At 43.2% G+C, this 13,740-nt stretch overlaps 1 protein-coding gene across 1 annotated transcript; it reads right to left on the bottom strand.

Moving 5' to 3' along the window:
- Nucleotides 1-74: 74 nt before the first annotated feature.
- taf1b (TATA box binding protein (Tbp)-associated factor, RNA polymerase I, B) lies at nt 75-13,465 on the bottom strand. Its single transcript, XM_036975608.2, has 15 exons — nt 13,354-13,465; nt 9,315-9,413; nt 9,010-9,100; nt 8,822-8,919; nt 8,540-8,632; nt 8,138-8,261; nt 7,806-7,980; nt 7,486-7,585; nt 6,390-6,537; nt 5,977-6,148; nt 4,798-4,841; nt 3,727-3,817; nt 3,461-3,531; nt 2,025-2,259; nt 75-519 (listed from the first exon to the last, which is right to left on the bottom strand). The coding sequence occupies exons 1-15, from the start codon at nt 13,369-13,371 to the stop codon at nt 282-284; spliced, it is 1,797 nt and encodes a 598-aa protein (XP_036831503.2). The 5' UTR covers nt 13,372-13,465; the 3' UTR covers nt 75-281.
- Between the last annotated feature and the right edge of the window lie 275 nt (nt 13,466-13,740).

Genomic DNA, 13,740 nt, shown 5'->3' with positions numbered 1-13,740 from the left:
AAAAACGGAACAGTTTGTACTTAGCCTAAAATGTCAGGAATTCCTTAATGAACAGAGCAACACAGGGCTACTTATAACATTGTAATAACAGAACAGTTTAATATAATTTAAAAAGTACATTTTCATGAACTTCATATTGCGTTGTAATCACAGGAGCATTGCCATTCATCCTTGGCAATGCAATGAGACAATTTGTACAAAAAAAAGCACAATCAATTTGCATTGATACAAAAACCATATAAATAATCGACAGTTGTTCCCGATGAAGTCACTCTCTTTAGTCACCGAGAACATGTTTTACTGGTTTGTTTGTGTAGTTTTTTGGGCTGTGTCTTTCTGGGCGTAGCTCTTGCCCTGGGCTGGGACTTGCTGCTCCCGAGGAAGCGCCTCTCCACCTTCAGTACCTCTTCGTATACACAGCCAGGTTTAACCCCCAGGAGGAAGGAGAAGAGGTCCAACAGCCACACGTACATCCTGGGGAGAGTGACCTCTACCTCCGCATAGTGGCTCTTACAAAACCTGAGGGGGGGGGGGGAAATAAAACATGACCGATAAAACTCAATGGTGTTGTTTTAAAGAAGGTACATGACCCGGGCTCTTTGTGTGCCTCGTGCAGCGCAATCCCTGTGAGGTGTGCAGTAAAGGCCAATCTGAAAGAGTTGAATTGAACTTTTATGGAGCAATGGAAATTCTGCAAGTAGAACCAAAAAGTTGGCAGATTTGCAAATGGAGTACGTCTCACGCACCTGTGCATGCGACTATTAACCACTGCTAATAACTAGTGTGCAAACAGCATACGACAGACATCCTGGTCCTCTCATCCAGACCATATTTAAAGCAGAGCACCCGTCATGGGCGTTTGGTTTCTATATGTATATTCACAAGTCGCATCTCTACATTGTCTGCCAAAATTCGGAAAACTTCTCTAAAGCATTCTTATGCATGCTGGGAAAACCCATTGCCAGTGCTGTCTCTAGCTGAAACTAGATTTTAAAAGGGATGGTTTAGATACGCCCTATGGAGAGTGGAACCCTTGTGGGACAAGTTAGAAGGGAGTCGGCCTACACAACTAAAAGCATAGACCCCAGGTGTAGATTAATGGTGGGTGCAGTTTCCAATCACTATAGGATTCAGCCTCAGCAAACTGAGGAAGGTGAAAAGGAAAGAGTCGCTTGGTAGATTTGATCAGTGCTGACAGTGAAAACAGGCCCCCATCAGAGGAGAGAGAGAACACAGGCCTGCATTCCCCCTCTCCTTCACCCAGCATATACAACCACCACAAGCTCTCAGCAGTCTGGTAACTGTGCACTGTATGTTTATGTGAGGGCTATCATAGTTTAGAAAAAAAAGACATCAGTTAGGATGTTTAGGTGAGGTGATTCAGGGTAACCCCAACAAGGGAAATATTAACTTAGACTCAGATGCAAGATGGGTACACTTCCCACTCCTGCAAGCTGATAGTTGCGGGATCAACAGAGAAGTTAAATCTTATGCTTGTTGCAGAGGTCTAAGCTGACTCTGCGGTTTACTTTGTGCATCACTGACTACCTTAAAGGTTGTTGTTTTTTTGCAGGCAAGTTGACCGAGAACACATTCTCAGTTACATCAACAACCTCAGGAATAGTTACATGGGAGAGGAGGGGGATGAATGAGCCAATTGGAAGCTGAGGATTAGGTGGCCATGATGAAATGAATGCCAGATTGGGAATTGGCCAGGACACCAGGGTTAACACCCCTACTCTTACGATAAGTGCCATGGGCTCTTTAGTGACCACAGAGTCAGGACACCCGTTTAACATCACACCCAAGCCTGCAAAGGGCAATGTCACCAATCACTGCCCTGGGGCATTGGAATCTTTTTGACCAGAGGAAAGAGTGCCCCCTACTAGCCCTCCAACACCACTTCCAGCAGCATCTGGTCTCCCATCCAGGGTCTGACCAGGACCAACCCGGCTTAGCTTCAGTGGCAAGCCAGCAGCAGGATCCAGGGTGGTATGCTGCTGCAACTGGGTACTGGGCCTTACCTGGGCTTGCAGGCCCTCAGGGCTGGGTGCCAGTATTCTGGGTTGGCGGGCTGGAGGCTTGCCCCTCTCTGCCGGACGCTGCTGTCCAGGGTCAGGTGGTGCAGGCTGGGCCCGTCCCAGACCTCCTCCCCCTCCTCACCCCAGCGGAAACAGAAGCTGGAGGGAGGGGTGGATGGTGGGGCCACAGGGGAACTAGACAGTTTCTGGAAACTCAACTGGAGCTGCTCTGCAATACCTGGAGAGGGAGAAGGAGGGGGAAAAGTGAGGGTGCAGGAAATGGTGAGGGAAAAGGGTGTGGTTAGTTGGTGAGGGAAAGAGAAGGGGAGTAGTGAGATTAGGGTGGAGAAAAGGGAGATCAGCAAAAGCAGATTGACAGAGTACCAGTCAATTTTGGACACACCTCCTCATTCAGGGTTTTTTTTATTTATAATTTACTCTTATCTACATTGTAGAATAATAGTGAAGATGTCAAAACTATGAAATAACACAAAATCATGTAGTAAGCTAAAAAAGTTAAAATGAAAATATATTTTATATTTGAGATTCTTCAAAGTAGCCACCCTTTGCCTTGATGACAGCTTTGCAAACTCTTGGCATTCTCTCAATCAGCTTCACCTGGAATGCATGAAGGAGTTCCCACATATGCTGAAAACTTGTTGGCTCCTTTTCCTTCACTCTGCGGTACAACTTATCCCAAGCCATCTCAATTGGGTTGAGGTCAGGTGATTGTTGAGGCCAGGTCATCTGATGCAGCACTCGATCACTCTCCTTCTTGGTCAAATAGCCCTTACACAGCTTAGAGGTGTGTTGGGTCATTGTCCTGTTAAACCCTGTCTCACAAAGACATGGCGGTTGGAACCAAAAATCTCAAATTTGGACTCTTTTCTCTCTGCTTATTTGAGTTGTTCTTGCCGTAATATGGACTTGGTCTTTTATCAAATAGGGCTATCTTCTGTATACCACCCCTACCATGCCACAACACAACTGATTGGCTCAAATGCATTAAGGAAAGAAATTCCACAAATTAACTTAAGGCACACCTGTTAATTGAAATGCATTCCAGGTGACTACCTCATGAAGCTGGTTGAGATAATGCCAAGAGTGTGCAAAGCTGTCATCAAGGCAAAGGATGGCTACTTTGAAGAATCTAAAATCTATTTTGATTTGTCTAACACTTTTTTGGTTACTCCATGATTCCATGTGTTATTTTGATGTCTTCACTATTATTCCACAATGTAGAAAATTATAAAAATAAAGAAAAACCCTTGAATAAGTATGTGTCCAAACTTTTGACTGGTATTGTATAGGCCAGTGAGTGACATCAGCATGTTTGTGCCAGCTCTTTTTACAGCCCATTTGCCATACACTAAATAGTGGACATGAGCCAGCTCCGTTTTTCTTCTTTATCTGAACAGACTGATATGAGTGACACCTACGTCTCCTTTTGAGAACGACCGACTTGTCTTTCTTCGAGGTATATAGAGGTTTCTGGGGCTTCCAATGCTTTCTGTAGAAATAAATGAAGTGGGTAAATACATTTACTCTATATACTGACATTTGTGAAATAGAGGAGATAGTAACAAGGGTGGATACAGGAATTGAACCCCAGTTTCCAGTGGGGAGCCAGATGTGTTACCACTAGACCACAGTATCTGCCCAGCCAACTTTAAAGAGAGAGCCAGTTAAAAGTGAGGTGTCTCACCTGGCTATATTGTCCTGCTGTCTCCGTGCAGCTGTGGTCAGGGCAGTCTGCATTGTCCTGTACCACCACCTCAGGTTAAAGCTGTTCCCATCTGTCGCACATAAAGAGAGGGATGAGTGCCAGACAGAATTTAGGACACTTGACTTTTGGAATGTCCAACTGAGAAGACTTCCCAAAATAAGTGTCCATTTCCTAACTAGTTGCAAAAAAAAACAGGCTAGGAACTCATGGACTTCATATAAGTCTCAAAGATTGGCTCTACTTCTTAAGAGAAGTTTGGGGCGGCAGGGTAGAGCGTTGGACTAGTAACCGAAAGGTTGCAAGTTTGAATCCCAGAGCTGACAAGGTACAAATCTGTCGTTCTGCCCCTGAACAGGCAGTTAACCCACTGTTCCTAGGCCGTCATTGAAAATAAGAATTTGTTCTTAACTGACTTGCCTGGTTAAATAATAGGTTAAAAAAAAAGGTCTGAATTTTCCATCTGCTTTTTAATTACAACAGAAAATAGCAAGGGGAAACTCTAGCGCTTCTAAATCACCCAAATATTTCAGCCCAGCCATGTAATCTACTCTCACTTCTAAGCTGTCAAATGGAAGTGAATGAAAAAAAGGCAGTCAGAAATCAAAGGAATGCAGACAAACAGTACATGCAACATTCCCTGTTCCAAAGACAAGACCACACCTCAATGGCCGCTCTTTACGAAAAGCATTACAATGTGTAGGACAATACAAACTATGATTATCTGTGCTGAAAAAGATAAGATCATGTGAAATGTTAAACAGAACATAAGAATCGAAGAAACAGCATTTACTGCCTTTAAAGGCATTCCATTAGCTAAAACCCCTTCAGACACATATGTAAATAACTGTTTAAACACATGTAAATGACTGTTTAATTTATTCCTCTATATGTACTATGCAACTCCTTATAGCCTTGGGCCAACTTCACACAAGACTCTTATTATTCAGATCAATACCTTCACAATGATGCAAAATAAAAAATTCCACATCTATATCAGCCATCAGGGAGGGCTGGTTATTAACTTATCACACCAAAGTGAGTGAGGTTTACCTGGGTTCTCCTTGTTCTTGTCACTTGCATCATTGGATAAATCCCTAAAAACACAAACAGGAGAACTGCGTTAGATATGAGCAGTAGTAAAAACAAATCACCAAAGTGCAATATCTTGCGTAGGCATAGTGACCTAAACTATTTATGACATTTCTGTGCGACTGTTTACATGACCAGGGACATGCAGACTTGATGTTCCAGCCTACATTGAGCTTCCTAAAGAACATTGTGGTTTCAAGACTGTGGTAAAATGTTGACATGGCTGACAGACTATATAGTGAACTAGAATTGCCTACTATGATCACATAGTCTCTCAAAACTACCCGAGCGGTCTACAATGTAGTGTTAAAATCTGTATTATGTACTGTCAAACCCCTTGGAGTGAGACCGTTTTTACATTGACGATAGCAAAAAGGTACATTTTCTAGAGGTTCTCGAGAGACAATACTGTTGTGAGAATTTCACAAATTTACACGTCTCGGGTGCTTCCTCTGGAGGTCGCACCCGACAGTTGCCGCCCTCCGAGCACGGCAGTGTAAACAGAATTGTCTCATTGAGCTCAACATTCCTACAGCATCAACGGTAATAGCAAAGCAATGTTTTTGAAACAGCTGAAATGTGTAGACTAGACATTTTCCTTATATTTGAGACTTGGCGATTTCAAGTAAACTCAATATTTTTGTTATTTTTTTTACGTCGATACTACCTAAAAATGTGGAGATATTTTTAGATATGCAAGTCAAACTACATAAGTCAACATCTGTGTGTTTGTCTTGAAGATAACATGTGGTGTGTACAGACAAAAAATAAAACTGTCTGTCCATGCTTGTGAATCGTTGCATTATTCAAGAGTGTAATATGGTTTTGTTGCAGTAATTAAGAGTGTAATATGGTAGATGTGTGAAGAGTTGCTTGGTTAACTAGTCACTAGCTAGGAGAATAGTTTGCAATGCTTTAACCTTCTGAGTCCTGGCTAGTGGTTACTGTGAGATTTACGGTACTTTTGAGTGGCGAAGCAAGAACGTCAACCAAACCCCCTGTCGTCTCGTAACATTCCCGTTGCTAATGTGAATTGTAAAGTGTTAGTACATGTAAATTGTACCTATGACTATTTGGTGAGAATAAGCCCTTAAATACATTTCTCTCACTCTCTCTCTAGTTAACAGACGGCATAGCTACCACTCAGTGTGGTCGTCCAGTTTGAAGAGCAGCTTCATGGCGATGATGATCAGGGCAGCAGCCTGGACATCGTAGTGTGGGAGAGGGGATCTGGACCTCATGGGTTCAAAGGTCACGGACGACTCCATACCAGCCTTCTCCATGATCCTGCACACCCAGTCATGCAGCTCATCTGAAGAAAAAAAAAAAAGTACTGGTTGATTGGAATAACTTGTGTTGAGACTAGAGTTACACGTTGTGTAAAGTTAAAATTAAAAAAAAAAATTAATAATAAATAAATGTAAAAGGGGAACACAGGTATAAACAACAAGACAAAAAAAACCTACTGGTGTCCTCTCTTTAAAGTGACTGACACAAATGAACCAACGGACAACAAAAGAGTTAAGAGTGTGTTGTTGGCTTGGCAGACCCACCGGGCAGGTTGGCTTCGGTGAGGTAGCGGAGAGTGAGCAGGGAGGGGTGCAGCAGGCAGTCCAGGGTGATGGGGGGGAACAGGGGAAGCTCCAGGAACACAGCCAGGGCCTGGGCCTCCTTGTGCAGGTGGCTGTAAGAGGGGATAGACTAGGGAACACACAGACACACAGATTTAATCTGGTCTTCTATGCAAGGAATCCCTTTGGAGGATCAGGATAAGACTTCAAGACAATATATGCAAATGCAGAGCGGGGCAACAGGTGTCTTGGCATGTGGGGACAAGCAGCAGTTTCTGTTGCACCTGAGCCAACATTCTGATGTCTTCATACATGTTTCAATGAGAGTAGTGTGGTACAGTGGTCTGACAACAAAACCACATCTGTCACCATCAGCTTAATGCGCACCCCCCCCCCCCCCCCCCCCCCCCCAGAACACATGTTAGAGTACACAAATTCCAAGCAGTGGATCTGTTGCCTAGATGAAGCTTAACCACATCTATAATACCATTAGTAGTACTGCTCATGACGACTTAGGCTTACACACAGCTGTGTCTCATACTCGACCACAACACGGAGAGTCAGTGTGCCAACAGGAAGTAGTACGGCACGGTACTCAGTCTTCTACACTGGGATGTTGCTGTGGAACGCCTATTAAACGGTCTCAGTCCAGGGGTGTTTTTAAAAAAAGGGGACAAGTCAAAGCGAATTTTTGTTGAGTAGCTGAATGACTGAAAGGCATTTATGCCTCTGCTACATCAGAAATGTAAAGACAGAGGTCTGGCCCAGAGGCCATCTTAGCGTTACAGTGTAATTGATAACGATGTAGATTAATTCATGTATAATGCATTTAGAGTCCAGGAGGACAAATGACAGAATCACAATAGGTTGACTTTACTTTTATTTTCCTGCATCTTCCATTTTTGCATTATTTATTTGTTCTATGCTGTGTGATAGAGAGATTGCAGTTCTTTTATTTTGTTTGTATTCCGTCAGGGACCACGTTGGACAAAAGTGGAATTGCTTTAACGTGTTATCGCCTAGGTTGTACTCAGCGCATCTTTTCCACAATAAATCAACAACTAATGTGAGCTCTCACCTCCACTCTGAAGATGAGTGAGTCTCGGCCGTAGAGCTTCATCTCCTCTGGGAAGTCCTCGTAGGCGTTCACATAGGGGATGTGGCCCTCATTCACAAACCTGCCCACCACAGAGAGCGACTCAATAGGCAGGGACGCAAAGCTTGAGACTTAATGTGAACATGTACTTCCTGTTTTTTAGTTTTACACCTTTAACCTATATTTAATCCTGGTTTGTCTTAATGAAATCAAAATGGTAAAATGTTTTTATATTAAATTCAATACAACTTTGTTCATTTTCTCTTCCACCCATGTTTCCGCCACCTCCCCTTGGCCCTAACCTGAGCAGGTCTGCCAGTGTGATGGCCTCTCTGGCCCACAGCAGGGCCAGGTGGCACAGTGCCAGGGTCTTGGGCATGCTCATCAACCCCTGGCTCCTCCTCTGGCGCGGGGTCAGGTACGAGACGGCATCAATAGAACCGGAACACACCGAGGAGGCTCCGTCACTGGTGTGACCTGGGAAGCATGCACACATATTGGAAAACACACACACGTTAGCGTGCACACACACACACACAGATGCATGTACACTCACATATATATATAATCACTGTGTGTGGCTAGTGTGCATAGGTACATTGGCTGTTCAGCATACTTGTGTTGTTTACTGTACCTGAGACAGAGCCTCCTCCACTTGCCCAATCTCCATCCCCGTCTGTCTCAGAGGCAGACATCATAGAGTCACTCATCACTGACGACTCCGGAGCACTGTCTGACTCCCCAGAGCCCTGAGAACGCTAGGGAGGGCAACAAGAAAAAGAGTGGAAATAAGAAGGGGAGAGAGACACGCAAAATAAACGATACAGCAACCAAAAGGAGGGCGAGGTGTGTGTGTGTAGGTGTACAGTTATCATCTGAGCGCTGCAAACGTGTAACTAAACGTATCCCATCTAAAAGCACACACTGAGTGAATGTCTCGTCGACCGTCCGCCACAAGGGGGCGATAACAGACAGGGAAGGCTTTCGTCACTTCATCAGAAAGTGCCATTTTGCTTGCAGTGATGAGAATACTGACCAGTCTAAATTTCCCATCATGCACAGGATTCTTGGTGTAGGCCTGTCGGCTCTTCTGTAGGTACATTCTCCAAAACTGACACAGCACGTCATCCTACAAAACACAGACCACACAAGACACTTACAGAACATGTCGAGTGTCTTTACATTGATGTAAAATAGCCTCATTTGGTTTTACTTTCCGGTTTCTCGGAGACAGATTAAACATTTCAATAGAGATTCTCTAACTACTAGGCTTAATCTGTGTCCGGGAAACCGCCCTTCTGTGCTCCCTCTGACAGACCTTGAACTGTGGGCAGACTCCCATGGCCAGAAGAGCCTCAGCCTGGTGCTTTAGGATGAACTGAAAGCCCTCACACACCATCCACTCTCGCCCTTGCTCTGAAACACAGTCACAAATAAGTCAGGCACATACAGAACCAACAAACAAAACAAAAAACAGGAGAAAAACACAGGAGAGTGGAGACCAACCTAGTTTTTTCCTTCTGGTTCCCTTGGAGATGGAGGACACTCTGCTGGTACCAACCATAAAAGTGTTTGTATCCACCACTTCTTTTGTTCTCTGTGTAGAGAATTTGAGGAAAAATAAAAAATGGTTGTCCACGTGTGCCTCCCAAATGGCACCCTATTAACTAGTACACTGCCTTGACCAGGGCACATAGGGCTACGGTCCCAAAGTAGTGCACCAAAAAGGAAATACCGTGCCATATGGGATGTAGCCCATGACTACTTCAACATGAAGCAATCTTGAATAGTAGTTAAATGCGAGTGCTTACCTCGATGACATTATGACAGGACCTGCAGTAGAACCGACCCTCATCCGACACCCCCCAGTTCACCTCTCCACACTGGCCACAGATATCGCTGTAGCCCCCCTATAATCAAATCCAATTTTACATGGCACATTATGCATAGTATTACATACACACGGAGACATCAGGTCCATAACAACATATGAGAGCATGTAGCTAGCTGCGGCAACAATTGTAACTGAGGGCCATACTAACGAGACTGTAGGACCCATTTTGAACTACTTGTGTGGTTGTTGTGTTTTCTATATACTTTGCATATTCCACTTAATTTGTACTCTAGAGGGAACTAACTATATGTTGGGTCATGGGTCACTGTCACACGTCTATAGGCACACAGGTGACTAGGAACTGTAACCAGGGATGTTGCAGTATGGAGAGAGCATAGTCACAGAACAATGAGACCAATATTTCACCAGTAGGTGGTGAGAGAAAGCCCAGTGTCTGGCAGTGGAAGAAAATGCAGCAAGATGGATTTTGGCCGACATTCTACAAATTCTCTCATCGATGAAACATTTAATCTCAATACAGTTCTGTTTCCCAAACTAGAATCTGTTACTAACAAAGTGATCAAAGTTTTGTAGACTTTACCCTTTGCATGTTGTAAAAATTGTGTTGTTTAGAAGGAGTGCAAGGGCGAAATTAGTAATTGCACCACACACACTTCAGAGTAGGCGTTCCCTAAAAGAAATATGCAAATGGAGTGCCTTGCAAAAGTTTATCCCTCTTGCCGTTTTTCCTATTTTGTTGCAATTACAACCTGCAATTTAAATGGATGTTTATTTGGATTTCACATAACGGACATACACAAAATAGTCCAAATTGGTGAAGTGAAAGAAGTAAAAATGTTGACAAACATTTACTGAAAAGTTTGCTATGAAGCCCCTAAATAAGATCTGGTGCAACCAATTACCTTCAGAAGTCACATAATTGGTTAAATAAAGTCCACCTGTGTGCAATCTAAGTGTCAAATGATCTGTCACATGATCTCAGTTCTGAAAGGCCCCAGATTCTGCAACACCACTAAGCAAGGGGCACCACCAAGACCAATGAGCTCTCCAAACAGGTCAGGGACAAAGTTGTGGAGAAGCACAGAACAGGGTTTGGTTATAAAGAAATCAGAAACTTTGAACACCCCCAGAGCACCATTAAATCCATTATTAAAAAATGGAAAGAATATGTCACCACAACAAACCTACCAAGAGATGGCCGCCCACCAAAACTCACAGACCAGGCAAGGAGGTCATTAATCAGAGGCAAGGAGACCAAAGATAACCCTGAAAGAGCTGCAAAGCTCCACAGCGGTGATTGGAATATCTGTCCATGGGACCACTTTAAGCTGTACTGTACACTCCACAGAGCTGGGCTTTACAGAAGAGTGGCCAGAAAAAAAGCCATTGCTTAAAGAAAAATAAGCATACACGTTTGGTGTTCGCCAAAAGGCACGTGGGAGACTCCCCAAACATATGGAAGAAGGGACTCTGGGCAGATGAGAATAAAATTGAGCTTTTTGGCCATTAAGGAAAACGCCATGTCTGGTGCATACCCAACACCTCATCACCCCGAGAACAACATCCCCACAGTGATGTGTGGTGGCAGCATCATGCTATAGGATGTTTTTCCTCAGCAGGGACTGGGAAACTGGTCAGAAGTGAAGGAATGATGGATAGAGCTAAATACAGGGAAATTATTGAGGGAAACCTGTTTCAGTCTTCCAGAGATTTGAGAATAGGACTGAGGGTCACCTTCCAGCAGGACAATGACCCTAAGCATACTGCTAAAGCAACACTCAAGTGGTTTAAAGTAGAGGTAAACCGATTATGATTTTCAACGCCAATACCGATACCGATTATTGGAGGACCAAAAAAGCTGAAACCTATACCAATTATTGGAGGAACAAAAAAGTTGATACCGATTAATCGGCCGATTAAAAAAAAATGTATTTGTAATAATGACAATTACAACAACAGTGAGGGAGATGTGTCTCTAGCTTCAGTGATTTTTGCAGTTCATTCCAGTCATTGGCAGCAGAGAACTGGAAGGACAGGCGGCCAAAGGAGGAATTGGCTTTGGGGGTGACCAGTGAGATATATTCTTAAACTATAGTTTTGGCAAGTCAGTTAGGTCCTCTACTTTGTGCATGAAAAAGTTATTTTTCCAACAATTGTTTACAGACAGATTATTTAATTTATAATCCACTGCATCACAATTCCAGTGGGTCAGAAGTTTACATACCCTAAGCTGACTTTAAAGAGCTTAGAAAATTCCAGAAAATGTCATGGCTTAGAAGCTTCCGATAGGCTAATTGACATCATTTGGGTCAATTGGAGGTGTACCTGTGGATGCATTTCAAGGCCTACCTTCAAACTCAGTGCCTCTTTGCTTGGCCCATGGGAAAATCAAAAGAAATCAGCCAAGACCTCAGAAAAAATATTGTAGAGCTCCACAAGTTGGTTCATCCTTGGAAGCAATTTCCAAACGCCTGAAAGTATCACATTCATGTGTACAAACAATAGTACGCAAGCATAAACACCATGGGACCACACAGCCGTCATACCGCTCAGGAAGAAGACGCGCTCTGTCTCCTAGAGATGAACGTACTTTGGTGCGAAATGTGAGAAGTAATCCCAGAACAGCAGCAAAGGACCTTGTGAAGATGCTGGAGGAAACAGGTACAAAAGTATTTATATCCACAGTAAAACGAGTCCAATATCGACATAACCTGAAAGGCCGCTCAGCAAGGAAGAAGCCATTGCTCCAAAACCGCCATAAAAAAGCCCGACTACGGTTTGCAACGGTACATGGGGACAAAGATTGTACTTTTTGGAGAAATGTCCTATGGTCTGATGAAACAAAAATAGAACTGTTTTGCCATAATGACCATCAATATGTTTGGAGGAAAAAGGGGGATGCTTGCAAGTCGAAGAACACCATCCCAACCGTGAAGCACGGGGGTGGCAGCATCATGTTTTGGGGGTGCTTTGCTGCAGGAGGTACTGGTGCACTTCACAAAATAGATGGCATCATGAGGAAAGGAAAATGATGTGGATATATTGAAGCAACATCTCAAGACATCAGTATGGAAGTTAAAGCTTGGTCACAAATGGGTCTTTTAAATGGACAATGACCCCAAGCATACTTCCAAAGTTGTGGAAGAATGGCTTAAGGACAACAAAGTAAAGTATTGGTTAGTGGCCATCACAAAGCCCTGACCTCAATCCTATATAACAGCAGAACTGAAAAAGCATGTGCGCGCAAGGAGGCCTACAAATCTAACTCAGTATTCCCTGTAAAATGTTACAGGGAATACTGAATGAAGAGGTTCCACCGCCCAGTGGGGTTGTTAGAAATTCAGGGTTCGCTATAGACGGGTTGTGACCAGCCTCACATTCCAGTACAGTAGGTGGTGGTGTATGCACCTGTTAGGTGTTTGCGATCTGCGACTACAAACTCGAAGAAAATGACAGACCGTTGTTTGTCTTCGGTTAGTTATAAAAAAATAAATCGTTGATACAGTGTTTACCATAGGAGGTTGGTGGCACCTTCATTGTGGAGAACGGACTCATGGTAATGCCTGGAGCAGTATCAAATACATCAAACATATGTTTTCCGTGAGTTTGATGCCATACTATTTGCTCCGTTTTAGCCATTGTTATGAGCCGTCCTCCCCTCAACAGCCTCCACTGGTTCTTACCGTTAATATATTTGTAACTACTATAGCTGCTACACGCCTATGGTAAAATCTTCCATTAAGGGGTTCTTAAATGCTTTACCTTACCTGCTAATACATGGGAAAAAGAAAGATTTGCGTTTGAAAAGCGTTTCGTTTTGCACGTTCTTTAAACATGTTCAATCCCTACTGTGTTTGCTTGTGGCTAAAAAAAAAAACATTTTGCTAGGTTAGCCACTGACGTTACAACAAGAACATGTTTTTCAGATCAATCTGGCAGGTATAAAAGTTTAAATTAGCAAAAATAGTTTAACACGTCCTACTTGTACAACCTACCGTTTGTTCTTCGTCCATTTTCACACACTTGAGTTTGTTTTACATTAGTGAACTCTCACGTGTTGGTTTATTGTGGTGGAATATGAACTTCCTGTGTGTTACCAATAATTCCACCCGACAGGAATCAACATGATTTTACTGTGCATCACAAGCACATGTGCAAAAGCGTGTTGCCAAGGGGTATACATTCAAAATAATAATAAATACATGTTTGTTTTTTTACTATATCTGAACTACAGAGAATAAAACAATTACAGATATTTAATATCTGAAAAGTATTTTAGCCTGCTCATTCAGGTGGGTTGCAAGTCCAATGTCTGATGTCTCCCTATAGAGGGCAACATTGACTGCAGGAGAATGAGAGCATACTGTTTGTTGTAGCTTGTA

The sequence above is a fragment of the Oncorhynchus mykiss genome, chromosome 4 (assembly GCF_057628025.1).
Source record: "Oncorhynchus mykiss isolate SJ-2025 chromosome 4, ASM5762802v1, whole genome shotgun sequence".
Classification (NCBI taxonomy): domain Eukaryota; kingdom Metazoa; phylum Chordata; class Actinopteri; order Salmoniformes; family Salmonidae; genus Oncorhynchus; species Oncorhynchus mykiss.
This window is presented reverse-complemented; position numbering and strand designations above follow the sequence as displayed.

Coding starts and splice junctions, on each gene's coding strand:
- taf1b (XM_036975608.2), bottom strand. Junction 8,920..9,009: donor AACCAGAAGGAAAAAACTAG/GTTGGTCTCCAC, acceptor ACTGTGTTTCAG/AGCAAGGGCGAGAGTGGATG. Junction 8,633..8,821: donor GAGTCTGCCCACAGTTCAAG/GTCTGTCAGAGG, acceptor TGTGTTTTGTAG/GATGACGTGCTGTGTCAGTT.